The sequence below is a fragment of the Lactuca sativa genome, chromosome 9 (assembly GCF_002870075.4).
Source record: "Lactuca sativa cultivar Salinas chromosome 9, Lsat_Salinas_v11, whole genome shotgun sequence".
Classification (NCBI taxonomy): Eukaryota; Viridiplantae; Streptophyta; class Magnoliopsida; order Asterales; family Asteraceae; genus Lactuca; species Lactuca sativa.
In genome coordinates, this window is record NC_056631.2 from 72,542,071 (window position 1) to 72,565,256 (window position 23,186).

The following is a 23,186-nucleotide window of genomic DNA, read 5'->3' on the forward strand; positions in this document are numbered from 1 at the left end:
CCATAGCCAGCCTCCATCGACGGTCTCCTGCCTCTTCATCAGGTATGAACCCTTCCCTTTTCATCGACGATCTGCATCCTCTCTTTTGGATTTTGATTTATGTTTTGTACGATTTCTTCAACTGATCATAATATAAATCTAAACTTTGAATTCTGGATTTGATTTGTTTCATGTTCCGAATTTTTGATGTTTGAATCTAGGATTCTGATTTTGGTTTGAATTTATGTTCAGTGAAATTTTGTTTATTCATGTTTGAAGTTGTTTAAAAGTTCTGATTTTTATTTGTTTCTGTCCATGTTTGCTGCAGAATTTTGTTGTTCAATTGCAACACATATTTTTTTAGTTGTTAAGTGCAAAACAAATTTTTGATAAATAGCAATTTCTACTACCAGGTTTCATATTTTTTATGGGGGCAGATTAGTCTTTTGTCTAGAAAAGTATACAACAATGCAGGGGAATCCATCCAAGAAAATAAGTCCATATTTGACTTTGGATTGCAAAAGATTTTCTTAAATTAGATGCCTTCTACTCATGAGTTTGTTGTTTTTGTTTATGTTCATGTTTGATGTTTATGTTTTTGTTCTATTCATATTAGGAAAATATTGGACTTAAATTGAATTTTTGTTGTTCTATTGATGAGTTTGAGAGTTCATACATACCTGACTGTTTGTTGTTCTAGTGATGAGTTTGAGGAGTTTGATTCTTGATTGTTGTTGATTCATACAAGTTTTATAATTTTATAATTTTAGGATGTTGGTTTAGAACGAGTGTGAGGACAAAACCTTTCTTGAGGCATGTATCCATGAACTAACCACTAATGGTCGTGAGGGTAAAATGAACATTTTTTATTAGTCAGCACATTCAATCAGATGTATAATCAAACAATATGATTTCTTACTCTGTCAGAAGTTCTTACCCAAACAGACATTTCTCAGTCAGCATCTATCAAACGGGACCTAAGTTAGACACTTGTAAATTTAAATCATGAATTTTTGATATTGTTATAATTTATCACCTCTTACATAATACATCAATAGATGAAACTATAATTCTAGAATAATGCATGGGCCGATAGAAATAATCATTACCTACTAAAACTATAAAAACCATTTTCATTTATATATTTTTAGGCAAAACTCTTATTTATAATGTTAAGTATAAAAATTGATTTAAAAGTAACTCTTCCTAAGTGAAAATAATGAACATAGAAATTAAGTTGTAAATTAAAGGGTCATGTAACATTTGAAAGTTTAATTAAATGTCTCACACTTTCACTCTCACGTCAAAGGAACAAGGATGTAAAATAGCTCTTCAAAAAAAATGATAAAAATAGAAAATAAATTGTAAATTAAAGGGACATAAATACAACATTTGAGAATTTGATTAAATATCTCAAGACCAATTTTAAGGTCTTTACCAATTTGTCTTTAAATTATTTAAACCCACCATATTAATATAAAAGCGTTAGACAAGTTGGGTGTTGGGGGGGGGCTATGCACCTTCCTACGCCCTAAAAGTATCAATGTTTCGTTATTCATGATTTAATATTTTAAATACATTAAAGCATGATAATACTTGGATCGTAGTTTTTCCATATCTACATTGAGAACGTATTATATAAAGAAGGGATTTTTACCAAACTCGGAACTCGTTTTTTAACCTGTCTAACCAAATTATTTCATAGAATTCATATTTCTTTTTACAATGCAAAATGTGTTGCATACTATATGTATCTCATTGGCTAGTTTTCAAAAATCAACTAGTCACGAGAGAAAATGAAACAACAATCTATCTTAAACTTAAAAGGAATAAATCTAGAAGCTCCATAAAGACTCGTCAACAAAAAATTCGACGTCATCCCCATAACTGCCATATCCCACCGTCTGCGGAGGCGCTACCATCAGTCCCTCCGCCATGCTAACAAAAAATTCCGGCGTCTCAAAAATATCTTCTTCATCCACGTAATACAGAATTTCCGGCAACTCCTTCGTATCCACAATCTCCACCTCTTCCTCCGAGTATCTAAAAGCCTCCGCAGCTTCTGCAGCGGCCTTTTGTATATCTACAATACTGCTAGACTTCGGAACCGGCAGCCGCCACACAGAATCAGCAAAATTCAAACACGCCCGTCGTCCCCTGAAGGCAAACGCCGCCACATCATGTGCTCTTGCTGCCATTATAGCTGTAGGATGAGTCCCTAACCAGACCCTCATGTTCTTGCTCGGTTCTCTTAACTCACAAACCCACTTCCCGTTATCCCTCATTCTCACTCCTCGGTAAACCGGGTGTCGAGTCTCTCTAAACTTCTTCCTTCCGGCCCTCTTCTTCGGGTTTCGTGAAGCCAACATCACTTCGGATTCAGCAGCCGCATTCAAGACTGAGCTTTTGCTACGACATGAGGTCAAAAAGTGTGCTAATGGAACACTTTCTGATGATACTGATGGAAATGGATTGTACGATTCGATAAAGGCATCCATAAATATGTGAGGTGAAGTTACGGTTTGTTGGTAGTTTTTGCAAGTTAGATATAAGTTATGACTTTTGAGAGAAGTAATTGTTTGTTGGGAGTGTTTGTGAGTGACTTTAACTTGTTGATATGAGAATGGCGATGTATATATAGATATTTGTGGATTCTCTGTGGTGGGGTTACCAGCTGGTGGTTTGCGTGGTAGAGGATGGAGGCTTTGACAAGTGGCTTCATTTTTTATTTACTTTGAACGCGTGATATTTGGGAGGATAGATTAAGAATTGTCCCTATAGTATTGAGTAATATACAGCTTCAGTCCAATAGATTCGAAGGTTGTAGTTGATGTACAAAATAGTTTTGTGTAAAAGCATGCCTAATTTTATATACCGTCTACATTAATATATAAAGGGCGTGTTTGGCACGGAGCTTTTGGAAGCGTTTGGGAGCTTCTAGCTTTTAGCTTTTGACAAAACGCTCTAGTTTAAACAAAAAGTTTCGTTTGGCAATACGAACGTTTAGTTTTTAGTTTTAACAAAACGCTCCGATTCTAAAAGCTACTTCATGTAGCTTTTAATAAAACGCTTCGGAGCTTTTGAAATCAATTTCCATAATTACCCTTAAAAATATATTTATATATTTTTTTATTTTTAATCAATTGTCCTTTTATGTAATTTTATATATTTCAAAAGCTTCCAGCTACTTTTGCCAAACATTCATATAACAAATAAAAGCTACAACTTTCCGCTACCAACTACCAGCTACACGCTATCAGCTACCCGCTACCAGCTAACCGCTACCCGCTTCCAGCTAACAGCTACTTTTGCCAAACACGCCCAAAGTATCATTATTTACACAACGCATGGTAAGCTTTTTAATCAGTTTACAAGATTTATATTCCATTTATTTTGTATCTTTTAAAAAAAAGAAATTGATATAACTTAAAATCACGCCTTAATTAGAATTACACATCAAAATCATAATAATTGCATGTTAAATCAAACACAAAATCATTTCTTTTAAATCAAAACCTCCAACCCATGATGCATTTGCCATTAACACAACTAACTAATGTTTTAAAAACCGGTTTTTTAGTTGAACCGGTATGACGATCGGTTTCTGGTTTAACCGGTTCGACCGCCGGGTCAACCGGTTTCTATGATTTTTTTTTCTTATTTTTCTGCACATATATACGTACATAATTCATGAATTTAACGTCTACAAGTTTAAACATTAAAAATACACATAAAAATAAGTTGTAGATCAATATAAATACATTAAAATAACACATAACTATAAGTTTTTACATCAATTCACATACATCAAAAACAAAATAAAATATAATACAAAAACAAAATATAGTTTTAAATGAATACAAGTGCATCAAAAAAACATCATAACATTTACCATATGTTGTTTGAGAAATCTAAATAGATTTGAAAAAGTTCACCAATGTTTATTATTGAAAATGGTTTTTTTCCATGTATTTTTATTTAGTTTAACCGGTTTATTTTGACCGGTTCAACCGGTTTTCTCTAAAAACCGGCCGGTTCAATCCGGTTCAGAAATTAGTGTAAAACCGGTGATAGTTGAACTGCTCTCTTCTCCGGTTCCCGGTCCAACCGGTTCTTAAAACACTGCAACTAACAAACTTAATCTGAATATAACATACAATAGCAAAAAATTTCAATTTCTATGCCAAGATGGTATTCACTACAAGAAAAAACATAAATATCTACGGAATCAAAATTCGTAGCTATTATATTATGGAATATAATACAAAATGATTTGTGTAGCTATTTTGCTACGGAAATGACTTTCTAGCTAAATTAGGAATAGTTACAAAGAGTTGTTACATAATCAAAATTCTTAGATATTCTACTACGAAATATGCTACAACGGCTAGTCGTAGCTATTTTCTATGGAAATGGCTACGGAGTTGTATCTACAAAGCTAAATCTCGAATTGTTGCTATACAATCAAATTTTGTATCTATTTTACTACGCAATATGCTACGAGATTGTTGGTTGTAGCTAGTTTCCTACGGAAGTTGTTACATAATCCATTTTCGTAATTAGTTGGCTATAAAATCGTTTACGTAATCAAAATCCGTAGTTAGTTGGCCACGGAATTGAAATCCATAGCTATTTTGCGTCAAAAATTTGCTACAAAATAAAAATCTATAGCTAATTTGCTACGAAACTTTTTACGAAGAGGCTAATCGTTCTTATTTGCGTATATAAGTTGTTTTTGACTTTTTAAAATAGCTAGGAAATCTAAATCTGTAGCTATGTGGTTACCCAATATTATTTAGTCAACTAGCTATGGAATATATTTTCGTACTAAAATATAAAAAAAATATTATCAACAAAAAATAAATTATTGTTTTTAATCATTATTTTTAATTATAAGTTAATTATCATTGATAAAAACCTTTACATATTATCATAATTTTTTTATTTATTCTTATTTTCATTATTTGGGAGGATAGATTAAGAATTGTCCCTATAGTATTGAGTAATATACAGCTTCAGTCCAATAGATTCGAAGGTTGTAGTTGATGTACAAAATAGTTTTGTGTAAAAGCATGCCTAATTTTATATACCGTCTACATTAATATATTAATATGTTAAGGGGAAATCTTTAGAAAAATTCTAAAATTTTAGGACAATTTATTAAAAAGTCTCAAACTAAATTTTGTTTATAGAAAAGCACAAATTACCGGCTAAAACTTCAAAAAAAACCCTTTTGTCCGGTTTTGTAGATTTAGCCGGTATTTTGTCCTTTTTCGTTAGTTTGTTCAAAATATTAGGATTTTTTTGAAAAATACTCAATAACTAAAATATTATGAGGTTTCTGAAAAATACTATGAAATTAATGGATATTATTATTAACAAATCATTTATAAACATAACAATTTTTTTTTTATTATAAACAGAGAAAATACATTTGTTTCTAATTTCTAGGAATAGAATGGTCGACTAGTTCTATTGTTTCTTGACCACTTTAAACTCCTTATGTTTCTCCTATGTATCGGTGTGAGTGTCAGCGAGATGCACTATGTACGTTTTCTTCAATTAAAGACAGTAGTTGATAATATTTATTAATACACAATCAATAAGTGTCTACTTTCGATTAGGTGTGACGTTATAGGATCACATGTTATTAGCAAATATAATTACATAATGATTCTTGAACATATAGATCTTTCATTATGTTCTTTAATGTAAATACCACCTAACCTTCATACGTTATTCGGTAACAACTATCAAATTACAAACATAGTGAAAAATAAATTTTGAATGACAATTTAAATAGATAATCACCCTACACTTTTTTCCATATAAATTATCATTCACGATTCACTTTTTCACATTTGATAGATGTATGTTAGCCTATGGTTGTTATCGTGTGAGGTGTGGATGTAGGGTGATAGTTAAGTTAAACAACATAAGAGGAACACCAACATTAGAGGAATACTCACTGAGTACATCCCACCATCATACCCACAACGATGCATAGGAGGAACATAGAGAGTTTGATGTGGTCAATAAGCAATAGAGGAGTACTTAGACTACCAATTTATTCATAGAAATTGACAACAAGTGTATTTTCTTTTTTATAATAAAAATATTTGTTATGTTTATAAATGATTTGTTAATATGGTAATTTTCGGAAAAGTCTCAATATTTTGGTTATCAGTTAGTTTCCGGAAAAGTCCCAAAATTTTAAGCAAACTAACGAAAAAAGACAGAAAACCGGCTAAGTCTACAAAACCGGCCGAAAGTGGTTTTTTTCGAAATTTTAATTGGTATTCTTTGCTTTTCTGTAAACAAAATTTAGTTTGAGACTTAATCGTAAATTGGACTAAAATTTTGGGACTTTTTTTTTTGAGATTTCTTTATGTTAAGTATCATAATTTACACTACACATGGTAAGTTTTTTAATCAGTTTACAACATTTATATTCCATTTATTTTGTTTCTTTAAAAAAAATTGATATAACTTAAAATCACGCCTTAATTAAAATTATACATCAAAATCATAATAATTGCATTTTCAAATCAAACACAAAACCGTTGTTTTCTTAAAATAAAAACCTCAAACTCATGATGCATTTGCCATTTACACAACTAATAAACTTAATCTTAATAAAACATACCATAGCAAAAAAATTCTGGTTTCTATGCCAACGTGGCATTAACTACAAAACAAACACTTAAATAGCTATGGAATGAAAATCCGTAACTATTATATTACGGAATATGATACAAAATAACTTTTATGCTATTTTGCTATCGAAATGATTTTGTAGCTAAATTAGGAATAGCTACAAAGAGTTGCTAGATAATCAAAATTCGTATATATTCTATACTACGAAATATGCTACATAATTGCTAGTCGTAGCTTTTTTTATACGAAAATGGCTACGTAGTTGAATTTCCAAAGCTAAATCTTGAATTGTTGTTACACAATCAAAATTTGTATCTATTTTACTACGCAATATGCTACGAGATTGTTGGTTGTAGCTAGTTTCCTATGAAAGTTGTTACATAATCCATTTTCGTAATTAGTTGGCTATAAAATCGTTTACGTAATCAAAATCTGTAGCTAGTTGGCTACAAAATTGAAATCCATAGCTATTTTGCGTCAAAAATTTGCTACAAAATAAAAATCTATAGCTAATTTGCTACGAAACTTTTTACGAAGAGGCTAATCATTGTTATTTGCGTATATAAGTTGTTTTTGAGTTTCTAAAATAGCTACGAAATCTAAATCTGTAGCTATGTGGTTACGGAATATTATGTAATCAATTAGTATGAAATAAATTTCCGTACTACAATATATAAAATATTTTATCAACAAAAAGTAAATTATTGTTTTCAATCATTATTTTTAATTATAATTTAATTATCATTGATGAAAACCTTTACATATTATCATAATTTTTTTATTTATACTTATTTTCATTATTTTGTTATATCTTATTTTAATAGGGATAGGCTTTGCAATTCAATAGGGCAAGTGTATAAGTGCATGTTTTCCTTTTTATTTAATCCAAATTGCAAAGCGGTTCATCAAGTTATACAATGAGGTTAAAATAGTCCATAGTTTCGACGGAGTTCTAACGATCGTCGAATGCTACCGACATTACACAGATCTCCGGTGATGTAATTAGCCAAAACTTGTTCAACAATAATATATCTATTTGGCTTCTACGGATGACCTTCCCGATGATTTCGGCGGCAAGATGAGGTCTCGACCACAAATAAAATGCAGAAAGTTGGAGTAATGAGGGAAAGCGAGTTAGATAACTAAATTTGCAAGAATCTAACGAGACGGTGGCCGGTTTTTTGCTTACTGATGCAACAATGCTACTTCTTGTTTTTAAGGCTTCAGAACTTGGCTGGAGATCGAGTATGATCGAATCGAAAATTAGTACTCATGAAAAAACCAAATGTAGTAGTATCCCGACTAATAAATTGAAGGGAAACTTAAATCGTCTCGATGTTCCATGCAAGTCAATCACAATATCTGCTAGCGTTTGAATTGTACACACTTATGTTTTGTTCTTGGAGAAAAGTTTGATTGATTTTATTGAAGTACAAGTTGTTACCCGCTTTGGTTCGATTGGTAAAAGGCTAAACTTTTGTCTAAATTAGTGATACGGACACTCGATGGTAAAAATCGTAACACCTTGTTCCAAATCGTTTCCTAATGTGGGGTGGTAACCCGAAGACCGAGCATCATCAGGTTTAGGGCCTGTGAAGAAAAGAGATTTACACCCATTTGTGTGTGGGTAATGTAATTTGGATAATCCGGGAGTTAGGTTTGTATTTTGGAGCCAAGGGGTATTTCGGTAAAGTGTCAGTCCAGGCTTTACAAAAAATGGATTTTTGTTCATGAAGTTTTAAGGCAAGTATGAGTTGACAAAAGTTTAATGCTTCTCGTTACCTCTTCGTGGATATAAGGATCGTCAAAACGGACTTATAACCAAGAAGTTATAGCCTTTAAAAGATTCATGGTTTTAGGGTTTAACTAGGTACACGGGGTGTACACATGTGTACGCATGACATACTAGTGCTAAGACCAGTATGTCGGGCATACATTGGCGTACATTGGGCGTACTAAGCAAAGTGATCGTGGAGCCTTAAGGGAGTACACTGGGTGTGCCAGAAGTACGTTGGATGTACTCTAGTCAGACCTAAACCCTAATTTAGGGTCTTGGACCCTATTTAAGCTCCTTAACTCACCACCAAACCCTGTTATCTTCAACCTCCATCCCTCTTAACCCTAGAAACGATACCCTAACCCCATCTGAGTGGATTTTGAGCTTTTGGTGGTATTTCATGCTTGTTAGTGTTCATAGAAGAAGAAGGAACTTCTTGGACAAGTGTGGGATTGCTTGAAGCTTTTGGATCTAGGCTTGTTGCATCTTGATCTACATTTTGGAGGTATAATGTTTCTATCTTGTTGAATCTAGGTGTTAGATCTAGTTTAGGGGGTATTTTGGGTTCATTTTGGTCCTTAGAGTCATCCTTGTGAGTATGAGCTACTCCAAGAACTTAGAATGATGGATCTTGGCCTTTTGGAGGTCCCTTGTTCATAAAAATGCCATCTTGATAAATTATCTTGGACCATGCATGAGTTTGGATGTTTATTATCGGTGTTATTAAGATTTGGTCCCATTAAGCCATGCAAAGGAGTAAATTTGCCAACTTTACGTGTTAAGACATTTCATTAGGGCCATATCTGAGTTTGGATGTCATTGGCTTAACCATTAAGAGATTAATATGGATTTTTGGTCCCTGATGACTACATTGGGCATACGCAAGAAGTACGCTCAACATAATGGAGGTTTTGTACATCAACCGCTTGTACTATGTTCTTCGAGGGTGAGTACATGGTGCATACCATTCTGGTATGCGAGGCGTACTCCCCAATTTTCTATTTTGGGCTTTTTGAGATTTAGGCCTTGTTGGGCCATTGGACTTTAGACTTTTAGCCATGGATGGACTTAGGGTTTTCTTGGAAGTAGGATTGAACTCTGTTAACTGTTTTCTTATAAAAGTACTTCTAAATATTTGGATAAGTAGATATTGAATGTTGACTTAAAGATAATTAATGTTTGGTAGAATTAAAAATGAAATTTTTACCTCAAAATTTTGGGTCGTTAGAAGTTGGTATCAGAGCCATGGTTTGATGGATTCAGGTACACTTTCGGGTGTGACTGAACTCAAACTGAGGAATTCGTAATTTTTCTTAAAAAGAAAACAAGTTTCTAAAACGATTTTTGTAAAAGAAAAGAAATTTCTAAAAGGATTTTGTAAAGACAAAGGGGGTGTGATGCGTGCAATCGTCCGAGCTCAAGTAAGTGATTCTCGGAAAATCCATTCATGTTTGTTATGATTATATGTTATGAGAATTGCATGTGAGGATGAGGCTAGGGATACTTTCAGGAATTGCATGATAAATTGGCCTGATATGTGATACCTTGTAGCCTAGGAAGCATTGGATGCTATGCTAGATTGGGAATATGTATTGGTACCAGTAATTGCTAAGTGTATGCTTTAAAATTTGTATACGATTAGGATCATATAGCCCTAGAGTGATCGATTTGGCCTTATTTCATGTTCCTTGTTTTTTTGTGGTCCTAGGGTAATCTTTTATTCAACAATCTATTTGATTCTGCATTGTGTATAATTTGTGTGAATAAGGCAACTGACAGTGAGAATGGAAGTTCCTAGCGTGAGTTGTAGTTTGTGAGCTTAAATGTTCTTTGGTTATTATATAGGTTAGAGTGCTACTACACGAATGCTTCTTGCTTTGTGCTTTGTGAAACTCTTAAGTTATGTGAGATAACTATTAAATGAATATGTTAAGTCACATATGACAAAGGTTGAATAATCTCAGAGTGATGGATTTGACCCTATTGTACAGCTCTTGTTTGAGTCTAACTGTTGTAGGGATGACTCTTTTACTCGAAGGATTATTTGAGATTTGTTTCATGTGATTATATTCATGAGGTAGTTAACTGACATTATGGGGAGTTCTTCAGCACTTGATGGCAGGGTGAGGTCGGAAACCTAGGAAATCCTCGGAAATGCTTCAGTGGGTTTTGTTGTGCTATTTAGCGAGTGCTTAGGATATCAATTTGAGAAGGTGACTTAGAGGATTCGGGATAATTCATGAGGAAAGTATGGATAGGTTTGGAAGGTAGTATTGGGCCCGTACTACTGAAAGCACATGATCCATACTCGAACTGTGAAGAGTTTTGGAAAATCTAGGAAGCCTGCCTGATGAGGATTCTTGGGTATGTTCTAATCTTTTGCATGTTGTTTTTTTTTTCAGTATGGCAATGAGCACACACGAAGGAGGATCAACTTCTAGTTCCGGCTCAGGTGCAGGTTCTAAGCCGATTGACGAGTGGATGTGGGAGTTCATCTCATCAGAGATTACCCGCGGTATTTTGGAGCAAACTCCTATAATATTTGGTTCGGTCAAGAAGGGGATTTTTGGATATTTTGGATGAGCGTCTGGGCCCATTCCGCACTGAGGTTATGGCTATTTTTGGAGCTCACACTCTGTCTTTCCGTAAGTTCCGTGCTTGTGGAGCTCCCGCGTTCTTTGGGGATAAGGACCCCATTGCTAGTAGGAGATGGTTAGAAGATATGGTTAACGCCTTCAAGATGAGGTTCTGTCCCGAGGAGTCGAAGGTCAAATTTGCCTTCTATCTTCTAAAGGACTGAGTTCATGATTGGTGGGAGGAGGTAGACTTCGCTTTGGGAGGCGAAGCCCTAGAGATGATGACATAGGATGAGTTTGTGACCTGATTTAGGGCAGAGTTTTCACCAACTATTGAGGTACAACAATTGGTGAGGGAGTTTCAATACCTTCGCCAGACGACTGAGACTGTGGCAGAGATCACTGCCAAGTTTCGGGGAGAGGGATTTGTTGGTTCCGCATTATGATGTGGACGAGGAAATGAAGAAGGTAAGGTATCATGACATGTTGAAAGATGACATCCAGGAGTTTTGAGTTTATCAGGGTGCGAGACCCTAACTGATATGATTGCTAGAGCATGAAAACGTGAGATTGATTTGGAGCCTTTCGAGAAGAGGAAGCCAAAGTAGACTGAGATTTCAGTAAGCCAGGTAAAGAGGCATAAGACTTAGGATTTGGTAGGCCATTAGGGTCGGGGTTGGGGCCGGTACGCCCAGTGTGGGAAGACTCATTAGGGAGGATGTTAGGAGACAAGCCGAGGATGTTACAATTGTGGTCAGATGGGTCATTTTAGTCGGGATTTATGTCGTGGGTTGGATCCAACGTGTTTTCACTGCAATCAGGTGGGCCACAAGAAGGCCGACTATCCGATGTTGAGGGGCTGAGCAGCGAGTGCACCTGTTCCAGTTACTTTGAGGATCATTGACGGTCGTGAGGGTAAGGAAAGAGCCCTAGTAGCGAGGAGCCGAGCATTGCAGTGTCAGTCAGGGGAGGCCAGGGTTTGATCAGGTACTATTGTGGGTATGTAATCTAAGATTTCTTCTTGCTTATTATCAATATTTATATTGCTTTGGAATCTTGTAATGGTTTGGCTAAGCATTATCTTTGGTTTAGTTCTCTGTTATTTCTTGGGTTATATCATCAAGAATTGTTATATGCCATTTTGAATGCCAAGAGTCATTAGTGGTTCGTCTTGCTAAGCAAGTTTCAGTTTGTTCGGTTGTTGTTCCGATTCTATGATGGGGTCAATTCAGGGGTATTGTTAGGAAGGTCTATGGTTGGATTAGCTATTTAGTTCTCCAGTGAAGTCATAGTTCAGTCGTGTTAGCATTTGATCGGGTAAGATCGCCAGTCGTCTAGGGAAGAACCTTTGGTCCAATCACTGCCGTTGTTAGGGGAGGAGCGGTAGCAAGAAGATGCCGGTGGCACTCTCCAGAGTCGTTTGGTCACTGGAAGTGCCAGGGTAATTTTATAATCACAAGGGTTGAAGATGGTTCAAATTTGGAGATCCTTCTGAGGATGGGAAGTCGGAGTGAAGATTCACCAATTCATAGCAAGGGTTAGGGTCTTTGTCACCAACATAAAGGACTCAAGGATTTTGTGCGGTACCATGGGAAGATATCAGGATTATCAGGCTTGTGAGATTTCGGGGACTTTTCTTCTTGATTTAAGAGTTGTGTGGTCATCAAAATTGGATAGTAATGGAACGCTGGCATTTGTAAACTCATGTTGTCATTAGTCTAAGTCGTAAGGCTGTGAGATGGATTGGAAATTCATCAAATCTTAAGGATTACAAAAGCGCAGTCGAATCCAAGTGGGGGAGAATCTTTTGGTCTAAGGGATTGAACAAGAAAGGATATTTGTGTTTCGTTGCACATCAGTAGTGACGCGCAGTGGGTATGTGGTAGATCCTGGTTGAGGGTTGTGTTAGAGCATCGCCGCCTATTCTTGTTTGATGAAGACTTTAGGGTTCGAAGCATGACCCGAACACCTGATTAGGATTTAGTCAGATGCAAGTTCGACTCAAGATGATTGTGGTTGATATGGTAGAGGTGTGGTAAGACCATGGGGCATTCGAGATGACCCTGGACGCAGTAGAGGATAGAACAGATAACGCTAGGGGGGACCAAGTGAAGGAAGATGTTTACCCAGATTTTACGACACTAAGTGGTCATTCCACATAAATAGTATTGTAGTATATAGCCTAATATAAGAGGCATTATGTATGGTAAACTCGAACAAGTATTTTAATCGTTTTCAAAAGTTATATAAAGATCCCTAGTCGTGTTATACTAATCAATGTGATTAGTTGCTGTGTGATAATTTCCATGTATGGAGGCTTGGAAAATTGTGAGATAATTTTTGTGATGAGTATGAGTAGGTGTGAAAGGTAGTATGGTCCTGTACTATCAGAACCACAAGACTTGTACTTCGATCAGGAGGAGTCACAAGGCTACTAAGGCACTGGTAATTGAGTTTATTTTTTAAAATTTCTTCATTACCTTCGTTTCAGTGATGAATAGGAAGAAGATTCCTAATCGAACCCTGTTAACTGTAAAGGATTGAATCTGATTGATATCCACAAAGTCAGTTACCCGGTTTTGAGAACCATATTCGACATAGTGTCTGAATTTAATTTTAAGGTTGAAGAAGGAGATGATTGAGGAAATCGACATACAAATTGTAGTCGTGGTTAAAACTAAGTAGCTAGTAGCTAGTAATGTCACCTATAATAATGTGGTTGTACCACATTAGAACATGAAGGAACGTATCCTCTATGCTAGAGTGTGACTCAAAGAGACATGAGTCTATCCATTGCATCATATGATGAAAGGTCATTAGAGCATAGTCCATCAGTCTGTTATGGAAGTCGAAGTGAAGACATTATCTTACGTTAAGTGTGTTCTAGAAGGAGCAGGAGTATCCAATAAATAATGATTTTAGAAGGAAGATCATGTTCAGGGTTAAGCACCGCCAACAGTTGAGAAGCCTAAGAGTTAGAAAATCATTTGAAAAGACATAAGAGTTACAACTATTGTCTAGGATGGAAAGATAACTTATGGAGTCATTATACAAGCCATGTTTTGCTAATGATTTCGGGACATAATCATCCTGAAGTAGGATATAATTGTAATGCCCACAAATTTGGGTTAGACAAATAAGATATAATAAGCGATAAAAAACGACTTGTTGACAGAATATTATTTAGGATAAATAATATTAAGCGAAGTTATAGTATATGTGACAACGATTTTGTATATATAAAGAAAGTTGGAATCTAACTTGTATGAAGAAGTTATGCTTCTTCAAATTTTTGTGATTAAACCGAAACGAGTTTTTGTATCGTAAAAAAACGAATTTTTGATCGATAACTTATTAGACTAAGTGATATAATCTAAAATCATAGTAGTCCTCAAACCTACAACATGCATATAAAGAACGTCCAAATCTGACTTTGTGAGAAAAACTTATAATTTTTTGAAGATTCAGCGTATCAATATACAACTCAGAAACTGAATTAAAATCAGTCAATTTTTAGGAAAAACATTCTAAACGAAAGTTGAAGATCTGATCAATACATATCCGTCGATATAAAGACATTCGAGAACGTACGTCAGAAAAGAGAGTTATGAATTTTTAGCGGACTTTAACAGTCTAAAGCTGTTAAAAATATAACTTTAAAAATAAATTCAAATTAGCCGATTGGGTCTAAATGAATGTTGTATACGAATCTGACTAACCACCCAAATGTCGCTACGCGTCAGACTAGGAATCTGCCACATTACCTCTTCTAACACTGTGTATAATACGTATGGGACATGGTGTGCGACACGCATCCTTCCCATACGTATAAATTCGTCGCTTTCAATCTCATTTTCTCACAAATCAAACCCAGATCTCTCTGGTCTTCTTTCACACTTTGACTCCCAATTTTTCCGGGCTTCTGAACTTTTTTGGAAGGTTGTGGAGTAGCCACGAGCCTGACGAAAAGAAGTATTTGGGTCAAGATTATGTCCTCGCAATTTCCTGGTTTTCACTAAAATCTGTATAAGTTAAGCTATACTTATTTTATTTCAAGTGTAACTTATATTTGTGTTCATAGTCATTATTATGAACCTATAAATAAGATTTATCAATAATTCCAAGTCATTATACTGATTGATCTACTTATCGGGATGAGGTCTAGGCTGGATTTAGTGAGGTGTTTAAAGTGAGATTTTCAAACAGTATATTTTGTATGCCACACAGACGCTACATTCGATATGATCGTACATGGTTCTTCCTTAATTGATAGATCTTCATGTAAACATTAGGATTAGTGAGGAATCCAGGCTATCATTAGTCGCCAGGAAATAAGACTAAGAATTAGTAATATGAACCTAGGTCACGTCAGAGGAAAAATTGAAATACAAAGGCGAAGTTCTGCCCAAATTCTAAGGCATCCACTTTTACTAAGTGAGTGCATAGTTACTTTCAAATTACACATAGATACAAGTATTCTAAATGCTTAAATGTTATGTGTGTTATTTTTCGTGTGTTTAATATATATGTACAATATGATATGATCGTTACTTAATCTAATCGTATATTATACTTACTGATATGTTTGGGTAGTAAAGGGTTGTATGAAATAACAAACGAGATGTCAGGATAGGGCTGTGTGAGATAGTGGTTGTGATAGGTTAAGTGAAAGTTGTGCAAAGTAATAAGTCATTACTTGCCGTGTCTACTCAAAGTACTATTGTACTGTCGTGCTTACCCAAAGTACTATCGTATTGTCGTGCCTAACCAAATTACTATTTGTACTTCGTTTTGTGTACAAAATATTATATTACTGTCGTGCCTAATCATTTAGGGAAATATAGATGACTGTTGTCAAAGATCCTTTAGAAAAGATCTATCAAGATCATTAATCTAGGATTAGGAAACAAGAATAACGGGAATAGTGTAATTGGGTTATTAAAATGTTGAAGATTATATAATGAAAGATTATAATATTGTGGGTTGAAAGCATTATATGCTTATCAGGTTTCCCAACCTAACCCTCTCAGTTCCATTGTATCACAAGTAGCGATACGAAGGTACTAAAAAATAATGTAATATCTACTGAGAGGTTTAAAGGAGCTCGTAGGCTGCTAGAATATTGATGTAAGAGCTGTTGATTCTTATGTCATAAGGTTCCAATGTCACTGTTTTCGGATTGGAATGTTTGTTTCACTTCCAAAATTTGGAAGATGTTTCATGAGGCATTAGATACTCAGTTATATTTTAGTACGGTTTTACCACCCACAGATTGACGGATAGAGTGAGTGAATGATTCAGCCACTCGGGGACATTTTTCGTGCATGTGTATTGGATTTTGGTGGGAGTTGGGATACGTATCTCCTATTAGTCGAGTTCTCGTATAACAACAACTACCACGCCAACATTGATCGACCTCCTTTCACGATGCTTTACTGTAGGAAGTTTCGAACACCGATATGTTGGGTGAGGTCCATCTAGAGCTTGGGAAGGATCAGATCTGAGCATTGGAGCTCTTGGAATTGGGAGGAAAAAAGCTTAACTCCTTAAGTTGTTCAGACCTAGTTCCTACGACGTGGTGACTGGGCATCAACCCATTTGTTTTACCTTTACACGACCGCAAGGCGGCTAAAGGAAGGCCACGACATGGAGGCTTGCTGATGATTAATTATTGACTTTGACTTGGTCGTTAACTGTTGACTTTGACCTAGCTTGACTTTTGGGTCAAATTGCAAGTTTAAAAGGTGAATTAAGGTTTCATTTTGAATAATTGATTAGGTGGCGTTTAGCACCCGTTCATCGTGTGTATGTGTATGAGTTGTTGGATTTTGACTACCTTCGCAATGTGAGTTTTCTCACTATAATGTAGGTTGTTGGACTTTCTTTGTGACTCTTGCATGTTTACGTATGTTTATTGGGTTAGGGCCGATTATATGGGTTGGGCTTGAATTTGTAGGTTGGGCTTGGAAACATGTATGCTGGGATGAGCCCTTTCTTATATAGTATATGATATTTTGGGGAATTCAATGAGCTTTGTGCTATGTTTGCTGTTTACATGCTACAAATACTTCCAGTTCGAAAGAGAAGAGCTCGGCATGATCGCATTACATACCCCAAAGTTTATTCTACATTATCTTTCAGATTTGTCATTGATATTTTGAGGATACATTACAATACTATGATTGTCTTTTTATTCGAATGATTGGATTTGGGCTTGGTTAATTAAAAATATAATTTTTACTGATTATTTTCGGGTTGATACAAACGATCATTTCCCCAAATCATTAATAGGTTAGGTTGGATAATTGCTTCACTTTATGATCGTCACTTTTGTCAATATCCATGTATATTATATTGGTACATAGGGAATATGTATTTTAAGTAACTTAAATTTGGCTGTTAATGTATTTATTTGTTAAGTAAATTAAAATTATTTATTTCTTTATTGTTGAAACATGCCTGTATTGTTTTTGAATTATTTACATACCTTTGTTACATGCTGATAGTTATAAAATATATTTGATATTCTATATCAAAGTCAATATTATATTTTCCTAGATGGTATTAATGTCGCCTCAACTTGATAACAAATATTTTCTATTTAGTTTTTGTTCTCAAATAAGTAAGTAAGTTAGAGACTTGTAAATTTAAATCATGAATTTGATATTGTTATAATCTATCATCTCTTAGGGGGCACGGCGTGGGCAACTCCCACCTTTTGTTTTTGAGTAAATATCTCAAGACCAATTTTAAGGTCTACCAATTTGTCTTTAAATTATTTAAACCCACCATATTAATATAAAAGCGTTAGACAAATGGGGTAGGGGCTATGCACCTTCCTACGCCCTAAAAATATCAATGTTTCATTATTCATGATTTAATAATTTAAATACATTAAAGCATGATAGTACTTGGATCGTGGTTTTTCCATATCTACTTTGAGAATATATTATATATAAAAAGGGGATTTTTACCAAAATCGGAACTCGTTTTTTAACATGTCTAACCCAATAATTTTATAGAATTCATATTTCTTTTTTACAATGCAAATGTGTTGCATACTATATGTATCTCATTGGCTAGTCTACAAAAATCAACTAGTCATGAGGGAAAATGAATCAACAATCTATCTTAAATTTAAAAGTAATAAATTAATCTAGAAGCTCCATAAAGACTCGTCAACAAAAAATTCGACGTTATCCTCATAACTGCCATATCCCACCGTCTGCGGAGGCGCTACCATCAGTCCCTCCGCCATGCTGACAAAAAATTCCGGCATCTCAAAAATATCTTCTTCATCCACGTAATACAAAATTTCCGGCAACTCCTTCGTATCCACAATCTCCACCTCTTCCTCCGAGTATCTAAAAGCCTCCGCAGCTTCGGCAGCGGCCTTTTGTATATCTACAATACTGCTAGACTTCGGGACCGGCAGCCGCCACACAGAATCAACAAAATTCAAACAAGCCCGTCGTCCCCTGAAGGCAAACGCCGCCACATCATGTGCTCTTGCTGCCATTATAGCTGTAGGATGAGTCCCTAACCACACCCTCATGTTCTTGTTCGGTTCTCTTAACTCACAAACCCACTTCCCGTTATCCCTCATTCTCACTCCTCGGTAAACCGGGTGTCGAGTCTCTCTAAACTTCTTCCTTCCGGCCTTCTTCTTCGGGTTTCGTGAAGCCAACATCACTTCGGATTCAGCAGCCGCATTCAAGACTGAGCTTTTGCTACGACATGAGGTCAAAAAGTGTGCTAATGGAACACTTTCCGATGATACTGCTGGAAATGGGTTGTAAGATTCGATAAAGGTATCCATACGTTGGTAGTGTGACAAATATATGTGGTGAATTTACGGTTGTTGGTAGTTTTTGCTAGTTAGCTATAAGTTATGACTTTTGAGTGAAGCAATTGTTTGTTGGGAGTGTTTGTGATTGTGGGTGACTTTAAGTTGTTGATATGAGAATGGCGATGTATATATAGATTTCTGTGGAGTCTGTGTGGAGCAGTATTGTGGGGTTTCGATCTGGTGGTTTGCGTGGTAGAGGAAGGAGGCTGTGACAGGTGGTTTACTTTTATTTTATTTTTAACGCGTGATATTTAGGAGGGTAAATTAAGAATTGTCCCTATAGTATTGGGTACTTTACAGTTTTAGTCCAACAGATTTGATGGTTGTTGTTTATGTGCAAAATAGTTTTGTGTAAAATCAATGCCTAGTTTTATGCATCCGTTTAACACTTACACAACACATGGTAGGTTTTTCAATCATTTTTCAGTTTACACCATTTATATATTCTATCTATTTTGTTTCTTCAAACTTTTAAATAAAAATTGATAAAACTTAAAATCACTCTTTAATAAAACAAGGCATTATAAAGACTATACGGAATGGATTTATCATGTAGTTCCTTCTCACCTCTGTTAAAAGTTTTGACTTTTTTTTTTTTTTTTTTCAAAACTTCAAAATTTACCTATTTTACATCCAATATAAATAAAAACCAGCTACAACATCTTTTTACGAATCTCAATTTTGTTCTTCTCTAAAACAACCATACCTTTTTTTCACCACTTTTAATTTTTTTTTCTTCTTTCAAAATATCTTTTTCAACTCTTTCAATACCCCAAACAACCAAAAAAATCACTCACTAGAATTTATTACCATGCTAGCAAAAAACCAATTACACATAAATAGTTAAAATAACAAGTCTTTAATCGGAGATGTATCACCAAATAAAAAACTATTTCGGTATCTCCCAATCACCCAAAGCACCATCTCCACAATCAAATTCAAAGCTTTCTTTCGAGTGGTAGACATGCTTACCACATCCTCCCAAGAAAATAACTCATGAATGGTATCTAAACACTCTTTGTCAAATATGTAGCGCACGGAAACAAATTCATATCCATTCGTTTACGATTTAAATTCCATTTGGTAGGTAATCTATCCAACCTCACACCCCATATAAAAATATTAATTTTTTCAGGAAGATATTTGTTCCACTACGACTTGTTCATCATCAATGTAACGGCGAGTATCATTAACCGTAAAATCCACATTACCATCCAACTACCACTGCCAAACATCTTGCTCCAAAGAGAGGTGAATCGACCTAATAAGAAGGATGCACTACAAATAAATTTAGGTTTAGTGGCACATGTTTTTAATGGCATGTTTTCTTTTGTGCCACACTGGCACTATAAAATGTTTTTAGTAGCACATATTTTTTGTGCCACTAATTTCTCATTGAAAATTCCAATTTTCATTTGTCATTACGATATCCGATTAAAAATGTTACAATTTAACCCTTCCCTAGATATGTGTTTTAAAGAACAGAGGATGCAATTTGTCTATCAAGTTGTTTTTTACATTCACTAGGAGGAAATATATATACAAGAGTTCAGGAAACAAACCACCTAAAATAGACCCACTAATATTGGGAAACAATAAACAACAACATAAACTACGGTTTGCATCCTAAAATGGCTCTCGTCAACACTCCCCCTCAAGATAGGGAATGAATATTTATCATTCTCAGCTTGTCAATAGAGCTTTGAAAAACTCTTCCACAAACAGCTTTTGTTAACATATCTGCAAGTTGGTCCTTTTAGTTCACATGAGGTAGTTCGATAGTTTTCTTTTCGAGATGGTCTTTAATGAAGTGGCGACCGACCTCAACATGCTTTGTCCTGTCATGTTGAACAGGGTTGTTGGCAATATTTATCGATGCTTGATTATCACAGTATAGCTGCATGGGGTTGGTTTGATCAATCTTAAGGTCTCGAAAAATTCGTTTTATCCATAGAATTTCACATACGCCATGAACCATTCCCCGATACTCCGCTTCTGCGCTTGACCTTGCAACGAAGTTTTGTTTCTTGCTTCTCCATGTGACTAGGTTCCCGTTTACAAACATAAAGTATCCCGATGTCGACTTTCCATCCGTTCCATCTCCAGCCCAATCTACGTCCGTGTAGCCACTTACTTGCTGACTTGTTCCTTTCCAAAAGAATAATCCTTTCCCTGGTGATGCTTTTAGATACCGTAATATTCGATACACAGCTGCCATATGATCTTCACTTGGGGAGTCCATGAAATGACTTACAACGCTGAATGCATAGGCTATGAGCGTGTTTGACACATAGCTTTTGGAAGCGTTTGGGAGCTTTTAGCTTTTGACAAAACGCTCAAGTTTAAACAAAAAGCTTCGTTTGGCAGTACGAGCGTTTAGCTTTTAGTTTTAAGAAAACGCTTCGATTCTAAAAGCTACTTCATGTAGCTTTTAACAAAACGCACCGGAGCTTTTGAAATCAATTTCCATAATTACCCTTAAAAATATATTTATATATTTTTTATTTTTAATCAATTGTCCTTTTATGTAATTTTATATATTTCAAAAGTTTCCAGCTACTTTTGCCAAACATTCATATAACAAATAAAAGTTACAGCTTTTCGCTACCAGCTACCCGCTACCAGCTAACCGCTACCCGCTTCCAGCTAACAGCTACTTTTGCCAAACACGCCCTATGTCCGGTTGTGTGTGTGATAAGTATATTAACTTTCCGACTAGCCTTTGATACCTTTCTTTATTAGCTGGAACTTGATTAGGATGAATCATAAGTTTGTGATTGATTTCGATTGGGGTATCAAACGGCCGACAATTGAGCATTCCAGTTTCTGCCAATAAATCCAACACATACTTTCGTTGGCACATGGAGATTCCTGCTTTTAACCTGGCCACTTCAATACCAAGGAAGTACTTTAGGTGACCAAGATCCTTTAGGTCGAATTCAGTTGCGAGGGTTGTTTGTAGGTTTGACATTTCTTTTGGGTCGTCGCCTGTGACCACCATGTCGTCGACATACACAATAAGGGCAGTCACCTTTCCTTCGTTTTCTTTGACGAAAAATGTGTGATTAGCATCACTTTGCTTGTATCGAATTCTTTTCATGAAGTTTGAGAACCGGCCAAACCATGCCCGGGGAGATTGCTTTAATCCGTATAATGCTTTCCGTAACTTGCGGGTCCAATTAACTTTTTCCTTGGATTAAACATTAGACAGGGACCGTAAGGAATTTTCATTAATCAGGAGGCTTACACAAAAACTCTGCTCTCTAATTTTGGAATGATGGGAGAGCCAAAAGTGAAGGTTCTTATGGCGTTTGGCACGAAGTTAACACCTTCTCTGGAAAAAACGGCTGCTCACATGACCCTCTATCGCCAAATGATAGGGTCTTTGATGTACTTAACAGCTAGTCGACCATACATAATGTTCTTTTTTTTGTTATTGTGCAAGATTTCAAGCTAATCCATGTGAACCTCACATGATGTTTGTAAAGAACATTTTTCGTTATCTGAAGCGAACCTCATCTCTTTGTTTGATTTGCTTATCTTATCTTCGTTTTCAAAATTGTTCAGTACTGCGAATCGGTGCGAATGTTCGCAGCCTTTCGCAGTCAATTGTTCATTATGTAACGCCCCGATTCTCAGGTATTGCTTAAATAAGATTTATTGGGTTAAGCTCGCTCGACGAGTTGGTTGACCTACTCGTCGAGTAGCAGCGGGTTGGGATCGCGTGTTAAGTGACCTACTCGACGAGTCCATATTGGGGCTCGGCGAGTAGGAGCTGGCAGAGGAAACCCTAAGTCATGGGGTTTTCACCTCTATTTAAAGGGACCTCAGCCTCCCTTGGGTCTCTTTACAGATCTAGAGAGCCATGAGAGTCCTTATACGTGTGTGAGTGCCTTTGTGTGGTGTTTGAAGTTTAGAAAGAGAATCTTGGAGGGAGAAAGCTAGGAGTGCAAAGGAATTGAAGCAAGGAAGGCGTGGGAAGCAGGATTTACCTCAGTTAGCATCCTTTGGAGGTATCAAAGTGCCATCCTTACTTCCTTTTTCCCTTTTTTTGAGTTTCTAGGGCTTTTATGGATTTTCAAGTTGGTATGATGAGCTATGGGCTAGATCTGAAGTTGTAACTTCAGATCTGGACCCTCCTTGTATTCTAGAAGCATAAAGTTACAGTTTTGGTCGTGATTGAGGTCCCTCTTGGGCATGAAGCCCCATTAAGTGCTTAGATTTGGGATTTAGCGCCTTTAAAGTCATGCATGCACATAAAGTTTGCAACTTTACGTGATAAGCATGGCCTAGAAGCTTGGATCTGTGATTTGGAGCCGCTGCATGGCTCAAAACAAGTCTGTATGGA

The 23,186-nt window shown here is 35.7% G+C and overlaps 3 protein-coding genes across 3 annotated transcripts; all 3 read right to left on the reverse strand.

The window, feature by feature from the left end:
• Positions 1–1,637: 1,637 nt before the first annotated feature.
• LOC111901700 (dehydration-responsive element-binding protein 1D) lies at positions 1,638–2,580 on the reverse strand. Its single transcript, XM_023897584.2, has one exon. It carries the CDS (start codon positions 2,475–2,477, stop codon positions 1,815–1,817), a length of 663 nt encoding a protein of 220 aa, XP_023753352.1. The 5' UTR covers positions 2,478–2,580; the 3' UTR covers positions 1,638–1,814.
• Positions 2,581–17,988: 15,408 nt separating this feature from the next.
• On the reverse strand, positions 17,989–19,190 carry LOC111901701 (dehydration-responsive element-binding protein 1B). Its single transcript, XM_023897585.3, has one exon. It carries the CDS (start codon positions 18,806–18,808, stop codon positions 18,146–18,148), a length of 663 nt encoding a protein of 220 aa, XP_023753353.1. The 5' UTR covers positions 18,809–19,190; the 3' UTR covers positions 17,989–18,145.
• A 2,301-nt stretch (positions 19,191–21,491) lies between these two features.
• LOC111901638 (uncharacterized mitochondrial protein AtMg00810-like) lies at positions 21,492–21,938 on the reverse strand. Its single transcript, XM_023897523.1, has one exon. It carries the CDS (start codon positions 21,936–21,938, stop codon positions 21,492–21,494), a length of 447 nt encoding a protein of 148 aa, XP_023753291.1.
• Between the last annotated feature and the right edge of the window lie 1,248 nt (positions 21,939–23,186).

What these genes read in the sequence shown, in the direction of transcription:
- LOC111901701 (XM_023897585.3), bottom strand. Translation starts at nt 18,808, where the DNA reads ATGGATACCTTTATCGAATCTTACAACCCATTTCCAGCAGTATCATCG.
- LOC111901638 (XM_023897523.1), bottom strand. Translation starts at nt 21,938, where the DNA reads ATGAAAAGAATTCGATACAAGCAAAGTGATGCTAATCACACATTTTTC.
- LOC111901700 (XM_023897584.2), bottom strand. Translation starts at nt 2,477, where the DNA reads ATGGATGCCTTTATCGAATCGTACAATCCATTTCCATCAGTATCATCA.